Source organism: Rhincodon typus, chromosome 5 (assembly GCF_021869965.1).
Source record: "Rhincodon typus isolate 14 chromosome 5, sRhiTyp1.1, whole genome shotgun sequence".
Lineage (NCBI taxonomy): Eukaryota > Metazoa > Chordata > Chondrichthyes > Orectolobiformes > Rhincodontidae > Rhincodon > Rhincodon typus.
In genome coordinates this window covers 42246936-42268515 of record NC_063336.1, presented here as the reverse complement: position 1 = coordinate 42268515, position 21580 = coordinate 42246936, and the positions used below count along the sequence as shown (strand labels likewise).

General features: G+C 41.5%; 1 protein-coding gene across 1 annotated transcript; it reads right to left on the bottom strand.

Annotated features, from left to right (window-relative positions):
* Positions 1-990: 990 nt before the first annotated feature.
* Positions 991-20244, bottom strand: LOC109911014 (G-protein coupled receptor family C group 6 member A-like). Its single transcript, XM_020510254.2, has 7 exons — positions 20187-20244; positions 19836-20061; positions 13407-13710; positions 7692-8558; positions 6414-6617; positions 3063-3183; positions 991-2009 (listed from the first exon to the last, which is right to left on the bottom strand). Exons 2-7 carry the CDS (start codon positions 20027-20029, stop codon positions 991-993), a joined length of 2709 nt encoding a protein of 902 aa, XP_020365843.1. The 5' UTR covers positions 20030-20061; positions 20187-20244.
* Between the last annotated feature and the right edge of the window lie 1336 nt (positions 20245-21580).

Sequence of the window (21580 nt, the reverse complement as noted above, 5' to 3'; positions counted from 1 at the left end):
ATTTAACCAGCATGGTCTGGGTCCTGACATCAGGCCTAAATGTCTGTCCCTAGTCTATGCAGGCATGCATTAGGACCCTGGAGGCTATTCTACAAATTAAGAGACCATCACTGAGACCACCATCCAATTGGCAAAGGCAGCTTGGCTGTTCACGCTGCTGGTCCGATCAGAGGATAAATAGCTTTGCAAGCTGAGCAGTGCTACTGGTGAAGTTGAGCACTTCCATATTGAGGTAACATGCAGGAAGGTTGCAGCAGTAGGGGCAACTACTGTTGCTGATGGATCCCTTTGTGGGCCATGAAAGGAAAAACCCTTTTGAATCCCCTTCCTCCAGAAGGGAAAACCTGGAAATTATGGTGTTGACCCTTTCGGGCAGGAAGCGACTGAGAGACCAATTCAATGTTTCTAGCCATCTCCTAACATGATTGGGGCCCAATGGATGACCATAAAGTGGCAATTCATTGGTCACCCATCTCCAGTTGGCCAATATCTAAGTTGCTGCTATTTCTGCTTCTGAATATATTCCCTGGCTGCAGACAATTGTTGGGCTTCCATCTTGGTGCCTTTTGCCACCATTTTAAGAAACTTCCTGGCTCTCCAGGTCTGATAAAATCCCTGACCCGGTCACTCACTGGGGAATTCTGCCACATGTCCCTCATCAGTTTATCAGCAGGTTTGTACTTTGCATCTCAGCTTCAGTGTTTCATTTCACAGACTTAACAGTAAACTTTGCTACTTTCTAATCTAAAAATTTCTTGCCCAAGTGTAATTTAAATCAAAATCTCAAAAAAAGGTGGCGTTCTCAACATTATCAACTTCTCCTGACTTCCCACCTATGATTCCATGCAAGCTGGATTTTGTTCATGCTCTTGGGGCCAGGTGAAGTGTAGTCATGGCTAAGTCATTAAAGTGAGGGATTGACAGACGACAGGGGAATATTCCTATATAGGCCTGAATCCTCCTGGCTGCGATCACTGTTAATGAGCAGACTCAATGTGCCGAATGGCCTGCTTCTGTTTCTGCGTCTTTTTGCGCAGGAGGTTCGTGTGAATTTAAAGTCCACAATGATTCACCCAAGGCTGAACTTTGCACGTGATTAGCTGCATTTCGATGATATGTACTCACACGCTGCATGACTCCAGCAGCTGTATTTGCATTTTTCCTGAAATAAACAATGTAGCACTTTGGCAAGAAATGGCAACATAAAATGCCATAGTTTGATGCTAAGATTGCCACTACTTCAATTGCCGGGAGATATTGAGCGTCAGTGTTACTATACACAGGAACAAAGGAAATCCATACAATTAAGTAAATGAGCATGCTGAATGTGATAAATTTGGCCTCCTTGTAGATATCTGGTACCTTCCTGCCCATAAATGCGAGTAGGAAACAAAAAATTGCAAGTACAGCTATATATCCTAACATTACGCCAAATGCCACATTGGAGCCTTCTTCACATTTAAGTACAATAATTTTAGGAATGTCATAACTTTTTACAAAGCGGGGTCCTTTAAGTGTCAACCACAGTGTACAAATAATTACCTGAATTACATTACAGGTCAGCAGAATTGGTATGGGTTTATATAATCGCATCATTTTTTGACGATCAACGGGATCAAACTTAAATGCGAGAACGATCTTGAAAGATTTGATCAAAATCCAAGAAACACAAATAGTAAAGCTTATGCCAAACAGGGGCTGTCTAATGTAGCAGCCATAACTTGTTGGTTCACCAATAAAAAAAACAGTACTGACAAAACTAAGGATCAACGAGAAGAGTATTACATAACAGAACATACCTCCAATAGACTTAATTGGGGGCGTATTCAAATTCAGCGAAACCATTACAACAATTGCAAATATTAAAATAACACCCAAACAAGCAAAAACTACCAGGACAATCGCAAATCCATCATTCCATTTAAAGAATTGCGTGGTTCTGTTAAAGCACACTGAACTTTCTGCTTCAGACCACTGGTCGATTGAGCATTTCAAACAGTTGTTCATATCTGTAATGAAATAAAATATCTTTTGTTAGACATCCAGAGCAATCAAATTAATATAACAATACAGATGAAATTATAATATTTGCAGAAAATAGTCTTAATTGCTTTCACATTTTGTATTGTTTTATAAACGATCTCTATATTCTGTACAAATAATGGCATTACTCTCCCAAGATTACTAAATAAATGCGCGCATAACTCCTCCAACAAATAATCTGCACTGCGAATACAGTGGGTCGCTGCGTCTATGAAGGTCTGACGTGTGAACGCTCGGATTTATGAACGCAATTCCATACAACGGTGTAATTTTAAAGTCATTCCCTGTCCTTACAAACAGCTACTTTGTATTGACCTGCGATAACAAGGTGTAGAGCTGGATGAACACAGCAGGCCAAGCAGCACCAGAGGAGCAGGAAAGCTGACGTTTCGGGTCTAGACCCTTCGGCAATTCCTACTATCTTTGTATTGTCCTGCATTGTGTTCTGACTTGCAAATGGACTCAGGAACGGAACATGTTCGCAACCCGGGAATTGCCTGTCCTTGTTCCATTAACACGCTTTGCAGATGATTTCACATATTGATTATATTGTTAAGAAGTTCTAAATCACATTTTATACAGATTTAATCAATACCTTTCCCCCTCCATTCTACTGATCTGTCAAACTGAAAATTCACACTAGACTTATGTACAGCACTTGATATTTTTAAATCTAAGTGGTTTGAACTCCTAAGATTTTACTAAGTTTGATGAATTTGGAACAATAAAGCATTAATTACAATCTACTAACAAAACATAAAGATAGCATTCGGAAGAAATTTTCACATAAGTGGCTCTTAGTATATGAAGTGCATTACACAAATGACAATTACAATGTAGCCAACGTTTAATAGGAAATTAGATAAACACTTGAAAAGGTGTATCTCAAAGAACAGGAAAATGAGATTAGAGCAAATAAAATCGGATATGCAGTTTTTGTTCAAAACTAAATCTTTGTAACTCCTGAGATCGGTTTGATAACAATTTGAGAGCATCACGTGACAAAACACAGCACTTACCCCAACCTACAGAGTAGTATCCCTCTGCACAAGGTACGCAATCATAGCAACAGGTCTGTGAGGAATTCACGATCTTCCTTTGTCCAGGTTTGCAGGATACTGAGCAGTTAGAAAATACAGCCTATGGAAATATAATTATAAGCTGATTCTTCCAGACTGTCATTACCTTCATGTGATGTTGGCGGATTTCAAAAGTTATTTATCTCTTCAACAATCATCGAGATCACCTTTTTTAGAAACTGCACTATGGGCAAATTTTATTTTGTTTATTGCGATGTTAGGAGTATTCCTTCCAGTCATATCTCTTTAGAAATTCATCTTATCAAGCATTCACAGCGAATGCAGTGGTTAAATTTACATAGTGTTGTTACATGGTAACTTTATAAACAATCACAAATTTTGCCCTTTTGTTTGAAGTTTTTTTCACATTCCTGTACACGTTTGCAACCAGAGTAATAAGTTCAAATTTGCAACTCATATTTAGGCAATATGATCACAGCTAGGATTGAGGTTCAATTTCAATCTTGTGTGATGTTAGCAGCTGCAATTCCTTAAGTTAGTTTAACAAGTCGGCACTGAGGCAAAATAAACAAACCGCGCGTAGGAGGGACAACTTCCTGCATTACTTGTCCCTTAAGTTTCATGTTTATTTTGCCCTAAAGTCAGAAGGTTGTGTTTCAAGATAATACAACTGCAATATAAACTGACAAATCACTGTGGTAATAATGAAATGCTGGATTGTGAAAAGTGATTTCCTTTAAATAAAGTACTAAGCAAAGATCACCCTGTCTGATCTGGAGGATGCAAAAATATCTAATTATATTATTCAACAAAAAGCAGTGGGTTCTCCTGCTGTATTGATCAACATTCCTCATGCAATCAACTTCAAATCCTGATAATTTGGTTATTACCTCATTGCCATTTGTAGGTGCTTGCTCAGTGCAAAATTGTCTGTATTTGCCTATACAGCACCAACAGTGATTGCACTTGAAAATGATTCATTGTTTGCATCTGGGGAGGATATGGTATGGCCTCATGAAAATGTTATGTCCTTTCTTTTCTGGGAAGCTACTCTTAATTTTCATTTAAGACAAGAAAGAGCAGTGTCCCCCTCCTATGCAGGTTTACTCTCTCCTGGTCTGAGTCATTTTTCTAACAGAGAGCAGTTCCTACATGACACCCAAATTTCTATGCTATTTATCAATCTGTGTGAGTAAATGACCGTGGGTTGCTTTGCTCGGTGGACTGATAACTCACATCATTAGGACGTTAGCACGATAGTAGTTTGAGTTTGAAGGTAAAACCTGATGATTTGCATTGCTGTAGTATACTCCAGTGGGTGGGGAGTCATGGGAGCAGCATGGACTGGAATTGCACATCAGGATCATACAGAATCTCCGATCCAGCTGGGAATTGATCGGTAAATTGACTTTTCTGATAAAATCTCCCTGTGTCTGGAACCCAATGAGAGTCTAACTCAGTCAAGTTCAATATTTACTCAGGAGTAGTTAGAGGGTCACAAATCTACTCTGACTTCCACCACCACCCCCCCACCCCCGACAACCGGACATGGACTGGATCCCTGACAACCATTCCTGACCAGATGCCCATTCCCCACCTCAATGGACCTAAACCACCCTCCCCCTACACTGACCTGACCATCAACATCCAGTTCCAGCCCCACCACCAGGACCCATTATTCCTCATCCCCAACAGGATTCTGGCCCAACATTCCCTCCAGCAGGCTGGATCTGACAAACCATGATCACAGACTGACCTTCCACTCTCTAGGCCTCATCCTTATAGAAACATAACCCCTCCCCCTCCCAAAACTGTCAGTCCGAAGGCTCCTTCCACCTATCAGATCTAATACCTCAACAACAGAAATGACACGACACCCAATAGCCTTACTCATGAACTTTCCACCTCTGGATTTGACACAATCCTCCCGCCTTTGTACCTGGGACCTCTGATGATCAGGCAATCCTAAGCCTTCATTCCTCCCCTGGCAACACAGCCACATGATGGAGCAGAGATAGTAGGAACTGCAGATGCTGGAGAATCTGTGATAACAAGGTGTAGAGCTGGATGAATATAGCAGGCCAAGCAGCATCAATGGAGCAGGAAAGCTGACGTTTCGGGCCTAGACCCTTCTTCAGGAATGGGGGAGGGGAAGGGGGTTCTGAAATAAATAGGGAGAGAGGGAGGGGGAGGCTGATAGAAGATGGATAGAAGAGAAGATAGGTGGAGAGGAGAACCTACGCTCGGTTTGCACTAAACAACTGCACCTCCCAGTGGCGAACCATTTCAACTCCCCCTCCCATTTCTCAGACGACATTCCTGGGCCTCCTGCAGTGCCACAACGATGCTACCCAAAGGTTGCAGGAACAGCAACTCATATTCCGCTTGGGAACCCTGCAGCCCAATGGTACCAATGTGGACTTCACAAGCTTCAAAATCTCCCCTCCCCCTACCGCATCCCTAAACCAGCCAGCTCGTCCCCGCCTCCCTAACCTGTCCTTCCTCCCACCTATCTCCTCCTCCCACCTCAACCCGCACCCCCATCTCCTACCTACTAACCTCATCCCGCCCCCTTGACCTGTCCGTCCTCCCTGGACTGACCTATCTCCTCCCTACCTCCCCACCTACACCCACCTTTACTGGCTCCATCCCCGCCTCTTTGACCTGTCTGTCTCCTCTCCACCTATCTTCTCCTCTATCCATCTTCTATCCACCTCCCCCTCTCTCCCTGTTTATTTCAGAACCCCCTTCCCCTTCCCCATTTCTGATGAAGGGTCTAGGCCCGAAACGTCAGCCTTCCTGTTCCTCTGATGCTGCTTGCCCTGCTGTGTTCATCCAGCTCTACACCTTGTTATCACATGATGGAGCTACTGAATTTACTGACTGGGCAGCTTAAACCTACAGCCCTTCCCCCTCCAATAACACACTTAGCTTTTCAAAGGAATTGTCAACGTTTCTCAATTCTCTGTTGGACAATTAAATCACTAACTGTTGCAAAAGTGGATGTGATTTCAACAAAGATTTTCTTCACTGCTGGGTTTGTGGGTTTCTGACAGGTTCATAACAAGGTCCAAGAGTTTCAAGCACAGAAGATATCCAAAGGTAAGTGAGCAATTGGGTTCTGACCATGGTTGGAACATCTGAGCCAAATGCTGCTTGACTACTTTGCATTTCAGCATAAGTCATGGTATAACAAGGTGAAAGGACACTTATAATTTCTTGTACTTTAAGTACCTGCATTGTACAATAACCAACCGATTTTATTAAAACTGACGATATTTATTGGTACAGAGGAAATCTTGAGCACATCAAGAAAAAATAAATCCATACCTCTGTAATGTTTCTGATGGCCTTGTCATAAATGTAGATTTTTCTATCCAGAACATTATACTCTCCAACTGTTTTAAACTGTATTGTGCCTTTGTCCACAATCCACTTTATCAAGTTGTATCCATTTACAGAATCTCCAGATTTGTCAAAGTAAAATGGTTTCCCCCCTTCAGTGAAATTCACTTCTCTCAGTACTTCAAGTAGCTACCAAAAAAGGGGTCAATAATTAGTATATCATTTCATTAGGCAAGATTGGAAATTCAGAGATCAGTTACAACTATATTTTACTACAGGACTCATTTTTAGTCCATAGAATGCCTACAGTGCGGAAAAAGACCTTTCAGCCCAACAAGCCCACACCAACCCTCAGACCCATTCCCCAAACCCACCTAATCCACACATCCTTGAACACTACGGGCAATTTAGCATGGCCAATCCATCTAGCCTGCACATCTTTGAACTGTAGGAGGAAATCGGAGCACTCGGAGGAAACCCACACAGACACAGGGAGAATGTGCAAACTCCACACAGACAGTTGCCCAAGGGTGGGATTGAATCCAAGCCCCTAGTGCTGTGAGGCAGCAGTGCTGACCACTGAGCCACCTAGCTTGTGTTGAAGCCTACAGTAAAAATGAATCCCATATTCTGTTGATAAGAGAATTAGTTACTTCCAACTATATAATTTCTATTTTTCAGTTATGAAGCGTACATGGAATCCCTATGGCAACACAGATCACATTTCTATGTTTAAAAGGTATCGATGCATACTGGCTGAAGAAAAGCTATTTTACATGAAGCCAATAAATGTAGCAATTTTCAGAGCTTTTTTTCACTTATATACTATGTAGTAAGCAATACTTGCATTTATAAAATGCTTTTAATGTAAGACACATTACAAGTTTCTTCACAGGTTGATTAGCTGACTTAAAAATTTGGCAAGAAGCAGCAAAGCATTCTTTCTAAATTTAGATAATGTCTGCTTAAGAATTAGCAGTATTTTTTTGGACGATGTCTTTTTTCAAAAGCCATTGCCTTTCTAATTGGCATTGATGAGCCTTTAAACATTAATCAAATACCGTGTGTCCAGGAGTTACAGTAGGAAAGAATAACAGATTTCAGTGTTGTCATTCACCCATGTAATGGTACAAAAGTGAACCTGATATCAGGATATGTACGCCAGCTCAATCCTTGCTCTGCTATATAGTTACGGTGACATTTGCCAATTACTTTATAAGGATAATTTCCTGAAAGTAAGTAATATTAGTGTAAAATATCTACCTGCCATGGTGCAAAATTGAAATTTTTTTGGCATGTTCCTTCATGACATTTGAGAAGGTTCCTCAGAGCATGAGCTATTGATTGGACTGCAAGGTATGTTGCATATGTGCCACTTTGCTCAATATTTTGAACCAAATAATCGTCATTAAAATTTTCAATAAATTCATTTATTTTGGTACAAGTATGAAGAGATACTTGTTTCAAAGAACCTGAAAGGGAATAGTTTTCTGAGCTTGAATTGCTTGTCATTGTGACATTGTGGGACTCCTCTGAACATGTAAAACGAAGTTGCCTGTATTCTTCAATGAACTTGTTAACAGCCCCAGGTCCTGCCTTTAGGTTCCTTAAGTGTTCTGGAAAGCCTGGAATTTGTCCCATCTTGAAAGTCAACCCAAATATGTTTCCAACTTTTTCAATATTTGGCATCGACGCAACAGTTCTGGATACGGCCCAGGCATCACTGGCAATCCATGTTTTAGTAATATTACGCCAAACTATTTCCTTCAGCACTTTGGTGACAACTTGTGATTTAGCAAAGAGAACAAGAACATTCACATTAGGAACAGCTTCAGTTTTTGAAACCAAGGCCTGTATTGCCTCATCATGCTGTCTGCTACCAACAAATGTTGAAATCAGTTCCTGAAAAGCAATACAAATGTCGAGCTGTTGTGCATTTGAAATGAAATCAGTCATTGCAGATTTGCCATAGTCATCATCTGTTGCAATGACCCCAATCCAATTCCAATGAGAGTTGCTAATAAATTCAGCCAAGGCCTTTGTCTGATGGATGTCACTTGGAACAGTGCGTAAAAATGACATAAATCTCAACTTGTCACTAAGGATTGCAGCAGATGATGCGAAACTTATCTGTAAAACAGAATAAAGGAAAGATTTCAAAAAAGGTTATGTTAAACATATGCGGGACAAGAACTTTTCTGAGATCACATCAGACTTTGAATGGAAGTGGTTTCTCCCTAAATTTCCTGTTATAAACATGGCTGGAGTTTCCTTCGCCTACATGTGGACTCCTGTTTACTTTCAGGAATCATCCACGGACCTAGCAGGAATAGCTAATATCAAGAAATCTGGCCTTGGTCATGCAGAGTCATGGCTACAATCACAAATGTTTCTGTAACCCTTTTTTTTGGACTGGGCTAGGCATAACCAACTCTCAATATCTTTTTCATTAATTTCTGCTTTTTTTCTCTCATAATCTCACTTTAGTTCTATATTTGTTATAATCGTATTTCATAAAACATATATTAAACTTTTTCAGTTTTGGCGATCCTTTGACAATCAGAGATTACTTAGCATCAGGTGAAGATTTTAACAGAATGGCACCTGCATGTCATCCAGAAAGTAAGATCCGGTTGCAGGTGGGAAAACTCTCAATCTGTGTGTAGGAATGATCCTATTCTTCTAGTACTCTATTTACCGTGAAACCATGAGATGTCACAACAGAAGTAGGTCAGTTGATCCATCGTGTCTGCTCTGCTATCCAGCGATTTCATGGCTGATCTGATAATCCCCAATTTCACTTTCCTGTCTTTTCCCCATATCCGTGGATTAAAAATCTGCTTGTTTTAGCCTTGAGCATTATTAATGACCCGACCTTGATTGGTCTGTATGGTAAAGAATTCCACAGATTCACCACTGTCTTAATTGGGTGGCCCCTAATTCTGAGATTATGCTGTATACTGAGACTCTCTCAGAAGGCGAAATAATCTCTCCACATATACCCTGTCAAGCCCCCAAATCTTATATAGTTGAGTATTTTTCAATTGCCTTTCATTCTTCTAAACTCAAATGGGTACAGGCCCATTCTACTCAACTTTCCACATAATTAAATCCTTCCATGCTGGATCAGCAGCCAGCACAGGGGAAGCAGTCCCGGAGCAGTGTCTGGCATGGGGAGCGAATCCCAGCCAGAGGCCGGCACAGGGAGCGAGGCCCAGGCAGAGGCCGGAGCAGGGAGCGAGTCCCAGTCAGAGGCCGGAGCAGGCAGCGAGTCCCAAGCAGAGGCCGGAGCGCGGAGCATGTCCCAGGCAGAGGCTGGAGCGGGAAGCATGTCCCAGGCAGAGCCCGGAGCGGGAAGCATGTCCCAGGCGGAGGCTGGCACGGGGAGCATGGCCCAGGCGGAGGCTGGAGCGGGGAGCGAGTCCCAGGCAGAGACCGGAGTGGGGAGCGAGTCCCAGGCAGAGGCCGGAGCGGGAAGCATGTCCCAGGCAGAGGCCGGAGCAGGGAGCATGTTCCAGGCAGAGGCTGGAGCGGGGAGCGAGTCCCAGGCAGAGGCCGGAGCGGGGAGCGAGTCCCAGGCAGAGGCTGGAGCGGGGAAGCGAGTCTGAGAGGAAACCTTGAAGCTTGGAGCAGAGCGGGGATGGTTGTTGGACTGGGGTCTGGCGTGGGCGGTCAGACCACATGTGGAAGCCCCTGTGCTGAGCTACTGCAATGTAATGTGAACTTGTAATTTGTTTATCTGATGTAATGCCAATCCTTTAACTCTGTCTTATTTCTAATTTATTCTTTAAACAATGTAAAGTAATGAAACTGATTTTCTTTTTTATTCCTCTTTTGTATCTAAGATTTGTACATAGGCACTTATACCTAAGATGGTGCCATAAGAGGTGACATTGCAAAACTTTTCATTGCACTCCTGTACTTTTGTATTCTATTCTATTCGATTCTAAAGGAAAGGTTACTAGGGAATCTAATGCAGTTAAAGGCCAATAAATCCCCTGGACCTGATGACTTGCATCCCAAGAAGCAGCAACAGAGATACACTTATATTTTCTTTCAAGAATTCTTAGATTCTGGAGAAGTCCAAAAGGAATGGAAAACTGCCAATGTAATATTCTTTTTCGAAAGGGAGGGACATAGAAAGCATGCAACTGTAGTCCAAATTAGTTTGATGTCTCTCATTAAGAAAATGTTGGAGTCTATTATTAAGAATATAATAGCAGAGCATTAAGAAATGGGTAATATGATCAAGCAGAACCACTGCAGTCTCATGAAGAGGAAATGATGCCTGACAAAGTTCTTAGAATTCTTTTGGGAGGTAACAATCTAAATACTGAAAAAAGAATTGGGTAGTTTCTTCAAGAGTGGGATAGAAAAATTGTGTATTTCACCTTATAATAGATTTGATGAGATATGAGATAGTATTTAAGTGTGATCAAAATAATGATTGTTAAAGTTTGTCATACCACTGTTGATATGCAAACCCACAGCAGATTTGGATGAATAAGACACATGGCATGACTTGTGAATCTTTATAACTTATTTTCAAGTTATATCACTTGTTGTTTCCTTATAGCACAGGAAGCATCTCACACCAATCATCCTCATTATCTTTTTGTAGACACTTGCAGGAATTTGCATAAAAATTGCTCTTCAAACTAGCTGTAGACAGTTAGAGATAGTGAGAACTGCTGATGCTGGAGTCTAAGTTAACACAGAGCTAGAGGAACACAGCAGGCCAGGCAGCATTGGAGGAGCAGGAAAGCTGACGTTTCGGGTCGGGACCCTTCTTCAGAAATGGGGGAGGGGAAGGGAGCTCTGAAATAAATAGGGGGGGTTGGTGATAGCAGGTAGGTAGCGGAGCGGATACAGTGGGAGAGAAGACGGACAGGTCAAAGAGGCGGGCGTGACGCTAGTAAAGGTGAGTGTAGGTAGGTAGTGGTGGGGTTTGGTCAGTGAGGTGGGAGGAGCCAATAGGTGGGACGGAAGACGGACAGATCAATGAGGTGGGGAATGGGGCGGGGAGCTGGTCTTGGGATGAGGCCAGGGTTGCGGAGATTTTGAAGCTAGTAAAATCCACATTGAAACCATTGGGTTGTAGGCTTCCAAGGCGGAATATGAGGTGCTGTTCCTCCAGTTTCCGGGTGGCATCATTGTGACACTGGAGGAGGCCCAGGATGGACTTGTCACCAGGGAGTGGGAGGGGGATTTGAAGTGGTTCGCGACTGGGAGGTGTTGTCGTTTGTCACGAACCAAGCGTAGGTGCTCCACAAAGCGGTCTCCAAGCCTCCACTTGGTTTCCCCGATGTAGGGGAGGCCACATCGGGAACAGTGGATACAATGTACCACATTAGCGGATGTGCAGGTGAACACCTGTTTGATGTGGAAGGTTTTTTTGGGGCCTGGGATGGAGGTGACGGGGGTGGTGTAGGGGCAGGTGTAGCACTTCCTGCGGTTGCAGGGAAAAGTGTCGGGTGTGGTGGGGCTGGTGGGGAGTGTGGAGCAGACGAGGGAGTCGCAGAGAGAGCGGTCCCTCTAGAAGCAGATAAGGGTGGGGAGGGAAATATATCCTTGGTAGTAGGGTCAGATTGCAGGTGGCGGAAGTGGCGGAGGATGATGCGTTGAATCCAGAGGTTAATGGGGTGATACGTGATGACAAGGGGAATTCTGTCTTTATTTTTATTGCGGGGAGGGGGTGTGAGGGCAGAGGTGTGGGAAACTCAAGAGATGCAGCCGAGGGTTTTTTCGACTGCTGAGTGGGGGAAGTTGCGGTCCTTGAAATATGAGGGCATCTGGGATGTTTGGGAGTGGAATGCCTCATCTTGGGAGCAGATACGGTGGAGGTGGCAGAATTGGGAGTAGGGGATCATATTCTTGCAGGAAGGTGGGTGAGAAGAGGTGTAGTCTAGGCAGTTGTGGGAGTCAGCGGGCTTGAAACAGATGTTGGTTTTGAGGTGGTCACCAGAGGTGGAGACAGAGAGGTCCAGGAAGGAGAGAGAGGTATCAGAGATGGTCCAGGTAAACTTGAGGTTGGGATGGAAGGTGTTAGTAAAGTGGATGAACTATTCGAGCTCCTCATAGGAGCAATTGATGTAGCGGAGGAAGAGATGGGGGATAGTGCCAGTGCAGCCGCGGACGAACTGGCAATTACAGGTATAAGTACCCTCTATCAAGAGGCATTATCAACTATTTTCAGCTTAGTGGCTGATTCTACTGACTGGTGCTCAGTTAGAAGAAGTACTTGTACTACTGCTGTTGATACCTCTAAGAAATAGCAAGGCGTGTGGTGATGAGCTTAGTTCTCACTTCAAGGGTGCTGCAGTTTCTGTCCCCTTCTCGTTCTGGCAGCATGACATAAAGATTGTGCAGTGGTAACACCAAGGATGAAAAAAAATGCTCAAAAATATGGCAAGAGGAGGGGCCGAAAGGTTCTTATCAGGAAGTCATATTCACCCAGGGCCTCCAGGAGGCATTTCTCTAATCTCAACCTAAACTAGGAACAGTGTATGAGGTGACTCTGAGCCACTAAACAGATGGTCACTGAAATCTGCCACCTCTTATAGGGAGATCTGCAGTCTCAGAGCAGGGCAACAAGTGACTTTGAGGGTGATGACTTGAAAGCAAAACCACAACTAGGACCATAAATATAATGTAGTCATGAATAAAGACAATAGGTACTAAGGAGAACCTACATTGTCCAGAACGTATGCGTACATGGAACGCGCTGTTGAAGTGAATAGCACTGGTGCACTCAAGGGGAACATAGACAAACACATGGGGGGCAGGGAATGGGAAGGATACGTTGATGGAGTTCAATGAACAAGAGTGGGAGCAGCTTATGTTGAACATAAACACCAACGTGGGTGTCTTGCAGCGAATGACCTTTTGTCTATGTTGCAAATACTTAATGATACCTGTGAAGAGAAATACAAAGATCCTTATGGGAAAAGTATTGTACAAGAGTAATGCTTTACCTACCTGAGGCATAAGTGCTACATTAAATATTCTTGCGATAGGAATCGACAACTCAGAATAAACTTCTCCTATAACAGCTTTTACAATTGGCTGGTAATCTGTGTAATTGCATCGAACCTCCAGACAATTTTCTGAGCTATTTGTCTTGGAAAGAAATCTCATTGCAGCCTTCACAGCTCTGGTGGCATCTGTACAGGAATCATGTATCTCATATCCAAGTTTAATACCCGGTAGTAGGGTAGAGTTGTTAATCATTTCAATAGTGTGTATCATAGACTGGAGCCAGATAAATCTCTGAGAGTCAAATCTTTAAAAGAAGAAATACTTTTCAGTTAAACATTAAAAAGGTTAATATTTAAACATCATCATATTGACTCCATGATACTTCAATATACAAAAGTGCATGTGGGTGGCATGGTGGCACAATGGTTAGTGCTGCTGCCTCACAGCACTAGGGACCTGGGTTCAATTCCAGCCTCAGGTGACTGTTTGTGTGGAGTTTTGCACATTTTCCCTGTCTCTGGGTGCTCTGGTTTCCTCCCACAGTCCAAAGATGTGTAGGCTAGGCAGATTGGCCATGCTAAATTGCCTGTAGTGCTCAGGGAGGTGTAGATTAGAGTGATGGCTCTGGGTGGGCTGCTCTGAGGTTTGGTGTGGACTTGTTGGGCCAAAGGGCCTGTTTCCACACTGTAGGGATTCTGTGAAAAATAATATTTGAGCTTTTGAAAAAAAAGGCTAAACTGTGACAATGTCCATCTAGATTAATAGTCAATTGTTAATGTCAATAACAATGTTTTTCAGGCGTGTAACTTGTGACAAAGGGCACATGGACACGACAGCTGTGTTTTTTTCATAAGAGATGTGATTGCAGACAAATCCAAGGCACGGATGGGGGAAAGTCATACAAGAGTGAGATTTCTGAAGAAGGGTCACTGGACCCAAAATGTTAACTCTGTTTCTCTCTCCACAGATGCTGCCAGACCTGCTGAGGTTTTCATCAATTTTTGTTTTTTGCCTATGAGAGGGAGAGTATTAGGAACATAGGAACAGGAGCTGACCATTCATTGCATTGAGCCTGCTCTGTCATTTAGTACAATCATGGCTAATTGAACACTTTGATGGCTTTTATCCATACTATTCCCAAACCCTTTACGCCATTAGTATCAAGCATTTATCACCCTCTACATTAAACATACCGAAAGAGCTTCCATAGCTCTCTGGATTAGAGAATGCCAAAGATTCACAACACTCTGAAGGAAAATGATGCCTATTTCTCCTCATCTTGATCCTCTCAAATTTATAAATTGTGCCCTCTGGTTCGAAATTTCCCAACCAGTGGAAACACCATGCTTGCATCTATCCTGTCGAATAAAAGCAAAATACCGCAGATGCTAGAAATCTGAAATAAACTCAGAAAATGATACAGAAACTCAACAAGTCTGACAGCATTTGTCGAGCGAGAAACAGAGCTAAGATTTTGAGTCCAATATGACTTTGTTTGAACCAGAAAATGGTATTTTCATTTCTTTTGACAGAGGTGGAGGAGGGATAAAGGGAACAGATAGTGAGGAGGCCCAAGCAAATATGGGTGTTAATTAAAGTGTGAAAAGATGAGAATAGTCTCTACAGAGAGCAAAGTAAAGAAGACACAAACTGGACAAGGCTGTGGGAGTGGAAGGACAGAATGTAAGAAAACCAGTGAATGTTATAGAATCCCTACAGTGTGAAAACAGGCCTTTCAGCCCAACAAGTCCACACTGACCCTCACAGCATCCAACCCAAACCCATTGCCCTATACTCCACATCCCTGAACACTATGGGTAATTTAGCACAGCCACTCCACCTAACCTGCACATCTTTGTACTGTGGGAGGAAACCCAGGCAGAATGTGCAAACTCTACACAGACAGTCACCTGAAGGTGGAATTGAACCCAGGTCCCTGGTGCTGGGCAGCAGCAGTGCTAACCACTGAGCCACCATAACAGATGGCGTGAGGTCAGACTCTGAAGTTGTGGAATTCAATATTGAGACTTGGACACTGTAAAGTGCTTAAGTGGAAAATAAGGTGGTGTGCTTTGAGCTTACATTGCGCTTCATTGGAACAGTGTAACAGGCTAGAACAGAAATGTTAGTATGAGACCAGGATGGTTTATTGAAATAGCAAGCAATTGGCAGGTCAGGGTCTTTCCTCCAGACAGAGTGGAAGTGTTCCACAAAGGGGTTATTCAGTCTGCATTTGGTCTCACCCAGGTAAAGCAGACTGCATTGTAAGTGGTGAATACAGTGTAATAGATTGAAAGAAGAACAAGTAAAACTCTGCTTCGCCTAGGAAGTTTGTTTGGGGCCTTGGATGCTGAGAAGGGAAAGGGTGAATGGAAAAGTGTTATACTTTCTGCGATTACACTTTGTAGCGTGCCAGAAAGTATGGTTCCACAATGTTTAGTAACGGAGCCTCCAATGTTCACAATTTACATTAATGATTTGGTCTTTGAATTACAAATTTGTGGATGACACCAGATTGGGGGTAGTCAATACAAAGGAGCACTGCAACATATTAGAGGAGAACATTATAAACTTGCAGAATAGACAAATAAATGGCAAATAAAATTCAACAGAGATAAATATGAAGTACTTGAAGACATTTTGATCGAAGAATAGCAAGCTTGCTTATTACTTGGCAGGTCTGACTGTAGAGGAATAAAGAATCTTGGAGTAAAATAAACCAGTAACCTGCAGGTTACCAAAGGTGTAGAAAGGGAAGCCAAGCACTAGGCTTATTCTAGCAGGATAGAATTGAAAAGTAGGGAAGTTTGACGTAAACCGCTTGGAACTTGATAGAATAGGTGTTAGAATATTGCCTGTAACCATATTACAAAAGGATATAGAGGCACTGGAAAGAGTGCACAAAAAATTTTCAAGGATGTTAACAGAAATGCATGGGTAAATCAGGATTAATGAACAGTTTGGGTCTTTTTTCTCTGTAAAACAAAGGTTTATAGGTAACTGAATAGAAGCCTTTACAATTATGAAAGATTTTAATAGAGCTGAAACAGAGAGAATGTTTCCTCTTGGAGAGAAAAGCATAACTGAACGCTATCTATATAAGGTAGTCATCAAGAATTACAAAAGGGAATTCAAAAGAAGCTTATTTACCTAAAGGGTGGAACTTGCTTCAAAGGGTTTTACTTTTAGGTTTTCTTTCATGGATGTGGCAGTCACTAGCTGGGCCAGCATTTTTTGCCCATCCCTAGTGGTCTTGAGAATTTGATCCTGAGCTGATTTCTTGAACCAGTATGGCCCAAGTTGTGTAGGTACATCCATTATGCTGTTCGGAAGGCAATTCCAAAATATTCACCCAGTGATTCCATTGAAGGGAGTAGCATAGTTGCATTTAAGGAGAAGTTAGCCAAACTTTTGAGAGAGGGAATAGGAGGTTGCAATGATAGACTTTGATGAGGAAATATGGGAAGAGACTCAAATAAAATACGAAAAGAGGGATGAACTGATTCAGTAATAAATAGGGAATAACTGGTGATATATCACATTCAAGTAACCTGGTATCCTCAATAAAGTTCAATTAATCTAGGACTAGTATAATGAGTCCCACACAAGTATCTCATTCAAAATTGATTTTTTTTTATTCAGTTAGGAAAGCCAAAAATATTTACACCATAGTTAAATATCAGGTCTATGTAGTTCCACTTCTTATCTTGTAGCCGCTGGAAGTACAAGTCTGCTTCTAACTACTGAATGAGAAGGGGTAAATTTCAGAGATAACTCTCTTCATGTGGAGAAGCCTCATTCAAAGGCAGTGCAGGTCAAATGCATGGGTCAGAATGCCCATTTGGAAGCAAACCCCAATATTCCAGTGATTAATTTTAATCATCAAATAACCATGGGCACACAAAATTGGGTAAAGTGACCACCTTACAATTCTCTGATCCATGTACCTTCTGAATTGGAGCTTTGTAAGAATTAACCAATAATATTAGACAATGATTGAAGAGTTGGAAATCATCACAAGGCAGTTGTTCTAGTGTCTTGGTGGATGTAGGTCCCATTTTCTCCATGACATATCAATCAAAAGCTGAGGTAAGTGGTAGTTAATAAAGTAAATTTTGAAAATCCCATCAAAGATCTTTTGCTGTACTAGAGTATCACACCATTTTGAATGTACTTTAAATTTCAATATTGCGTAATTTTAAGAAAAAGTCTCCGATATTTAGCTTTAATGGGCTATTTGCCAATACCTCTTCAAAAAGCACCCAGATTTTAGTTTTGTGAGTGAAAGTGAATTAGCTGGTGAGATGACCAATCCAATAACAGATTTAGACAAAATAAAAACCAAAAAAACTACAGATGCTGTAAATCAGGAACAAACATAGAAGTTGCTGGAAAAGCTCAGCAGGTTTGGCAGCATCTGAGAAGAAAAAAATCAGACTTAACGTTTCGGGCCCGGTGACCCTTCTTCAGAACTGAACTGCTGGAAGTACAGTTCTGAGGAAAGGTCACTGGACCCGAAATGTTAACTCTGATTTTTTCTTTGCAGGTGCTGCCAGACCTGCTGAGCTTTTCCAGTAACTTCTGTTTTTGAACAGATTTAGACAGTTTTAACATAGAATTCAAACAAGACCCTAACCCACTGTCATTTTTCACTGACAGAAGCCTGCACATCTACAATAGATTTACTCCACAAAGAGGAACAGGAATATTCTGTTAGCTTGCTCTCTCTCCATGGATGCTGTCTGACCCATTGTGATCTCCAGCATTTGTTGTTTACAATTCTGTTTGCCAGTACTTGTGAAAACGCATCAAAAGGCACAAAAGTCATTGAAAGAGAAAGAAAATATTACTGGTCATAATAGCTAGGACATGTATAAATGTGCACATTGACATAAATATTCAAGAACTCACCAATTTTATTGAATTTTTTGAAGAAGAAACAAAGAGGATTGATGAAGGCAGAGCGGTAAATGTCTGTATGGACTTCAGCAAGGCATTCAACAAGGTTCCACATGGTAGATTGGTTAGCAAGGTTACATCACAAGGAATCCAGGAGGAGCTAACCAATTTGATACAAAATTGGCTTGAAGCTAGGAGACAGAGGGTGGTGGAGAAGGGTTTCTTTTTTGGACTGGAGATGTGTGACAACTGGTGTGCTGCAAGGAATTGTAATGGGTCATTTTCATCATTTGTATAAATGACTTGGATGTAAATATTTGAGGCATGGTTAGTAAGTTTGCATGTAACACCAAAATAGGTGGTGTAAGTGGACAGTGAAGAAGATTACTTCAGAGTACAATGGGATCTTGTTGAAATGGACCAATGGGCTGAGGAGTGGCAGATGGAGGTTAATTTAGATAAATGTGAGGTGCTGCATTTTGGTAAGGCAAATCAGGGCAGGACTTAGACACTTAATTGTAGGGCCCTGGGATCCTTTGCTGATCAAAGAGACCTAGAGGAGCAGGTGCATAGTTTTTGAAAGTGGAGTTGAAGGTAGGCAGAGCAGTGAAGAAGGTGTTTGGCACACTTGCCAACATTGTTCAGTGCATTGAGTATAGGAATTGGGATATCATGTTGCGGCTGTACAGAACATTGGTGAGGCCACTTTTAGAATACTGCGTTCAATTCTGGCCTCCCTGCTGTGGGAAAGATGTTGCTAAACTTGAAAGGGTTAAGAAAAGATTTACAAGATGTGGCTTGGATTGGAGAGTTTGAGCTGTAGGGAGAGGCTGAATAGGCTGGGGCTTTTTTCCCTGAAGCAGTGTAGGCTGAGGGATGACCTTATAGAGGTGTATAAAATCATGAAGGGCACGGATTGTGTGAATAGTCAAAATGTTTTTTTCCCCAGGGTAGGGGAGTCAAAAACTAGAGGACATAGGTTTAAGATGAGAGGGGAAAGATTTAAAAGGGACCTGAGGGGCAACTTTTCATGAAAGAAGTTGGTGCATGTATAGAATGAGCTGCCTAAGGAAATGGTGAAGGCAGGTAAAATTAAGACATTTATAAAGACATCTGGATGGAAACATGAATGGGAAAGGTTGAGAGGGATATGGGCCAAATGCTGGTAAATAGGACTAAATCGGTTTAGGATATCCTGTTGTGCAGACAAGTTGGAATGAAGGGTCTGTTTTCATGCTGTAAAACTTTATGACTCTATTGGAGTTGATATTTGTTGTGAAAATAGAAATATAAACATGAAAACAGTTTTCTTTAAGTAAAAATAGTACTGTACTAATTTACCTCTGAAATCTAGTAATAAAGTGAAAATATCTCATACCCAGTTTTTTTTAACCAGAGTAGATTTCGTGTATAGCAAAGAAACATACAATCATTTGAAATTTAACCTCCAAACCATGTTGGTTTAGCTTTTCATTCCATGCAAATTGTAATGATTTTACAAGATAAAAGAACAAGTAATGAAACACTTACACTTTGCATTTTACTGCATTTGGTTTATTGCGAGTGTTTACATTTTCCACGTCTCCATGGATTGGAAAGATTCCACCAATATTGATGTCTCCTTGGCTTTTGGCTCCAATAAGGTCATCAAGTGTATCACAAGCTTTCACCGGCCAGCAAAGAAAAAGGCAGGCCCAAACATAGCCAGCTTCCACAGTGAACATGGTTCCAAGAAATTTTAGTTACATAAAAAAAACTAAATAATGAAATAAGAATTTAAATATAACTACAAAAAAACTTTAAGAAGAAATTATATTTCTCAATATCATACCATTTGCTTTTTTTTAACTGAGAAGACTGGAAATAATTTAAAGCAGCTACCTGTTTTGATCTCAGAAACTTCCAATGCTGTCGTTTTATCTGCTGCACACTGATTCTCTGCAAGGTTTTAAAGATATGAAACATCGTTCTGACAGATGAGTGCATACCAAGAACTTTCCTGCCTAATTAACATGTTTGGCTTCTCCATAAGATATTCGTACTTCCTGCTTTCAGTTTCAGGCTGTTTAGCAGTTCAAGGCAGAGGTATCTGGAGACTTGAATAGTTGGTATTGTAATTTTAAAATGAAGAAAATACAAATCATTCCAAGCTCAGTTTTTGTACACCTGTGTATGAAACCTAAATGCTTATTTGAAAGTGTTTGATGTGGCTATTGTTTCCTGTGGTGTGTAATTAGCAGTGAGGTCTAGGGTTTATTTTCATTCATTCATAAAATGTGGGCATCAGAATACATTGACCATTACAAATTGCCCTTGAGAAGATACTGGTGAGTCATCTTGTTGAAATGCAGCTGTTCATTGGTGTGGGTAAAGCTGTAATGTGATTGGGAAGGGAATCGAGGATTTTGAATTAGCAATGGTGAAGGAGCAATTATATATTTCTGTGTCAGGATGGTGTGTCATATGGAATGAAACTTGCATGTGATGGTGTTCCATTGCGCCTGCTATCTGTACTTCCATGTCATAAAGGACACTGTTTGGAAGATGCTGTTGAAAACGCCTTAAAATGCTGCAGAAGTTCCTCCTCAATGGGCAATCCCTTACTCTGAAGTTACACCCTCTCATCCTAGAATCTCCCAAAAGAGAAAGCAACCTTCTGGCAACTTCCTGTCAAATTCCATGAGAATCCTATATATTTCAGTGAGGTAACCTTTAATTCTTCTAAGCTCTAAAGTGTACAAGCCCAATTGACTAAGCCTCTCCTCATAAAACAATCCCTCTTTACTCATGTATCTTTTCTTATGTAAGGGACCCAAAATTGTACACAGTATTCCAGCTTTGATCTGACTAGTACCTTTCATAGTTTTAGCAAGACTTTCCTGTTTGTATTTTCAGTTTTCTTTGAAATAAATTCCACCTCCCACTTGCCTTCCCTATTACCTTCTGAATTTGTATACTAGCTTTTTATGATCTGTGCATTTGGATTGCCAGATCCTGTGTGCTGTGGCTTTATGCAATCTTTCTCTATTTAAATTATATTCAGCTCTTCTGTTCTTCCAGCAAAAGCACATAACTCACACTGTTTTCAATCTGCCAGTGTTTTTTGCCCACTGATTTAACCTGTCTATATCCCTTTGTAAACTTTTTGTGTCATCCTCAGTACTTGCCTTCCCACATATTTTATTCCACAAACTACATTTGGTTATAGTACGACAAACTTTGTTATAGTACATTCACTTTCCTTATCCAAGTCATTAACATATATTGTAAATAAA

What these genes read in the sequence shown, in the direction of transcription:
- LOC109911014 (XM_020510254.2), bottom strand. Translation starts at nt 20,029, where the DNA reads ATGTTCACTGTGGAAGCTGGCTATGTTTGGGCCTGCCTTTTTCTTTGC. An exon ending in ATGTAGCACTTATGCCTCAG is followed by an intron (nt 8,559 to 13,406) that starts GTAGGTAAAGCA and finishes TCTGTTTTACAG; the next exon opens with ATAAGTTTCGCATCATCTGC. An exon ending in ATACTACTCTGTAGGTTGGG is followed by an intron (nt 2,010 to 3,062) that starts GTAAGTGCTGTG and finishes ATTTCATTACAG; the next exon opens with ATATGAACAACTGTTTGAAA.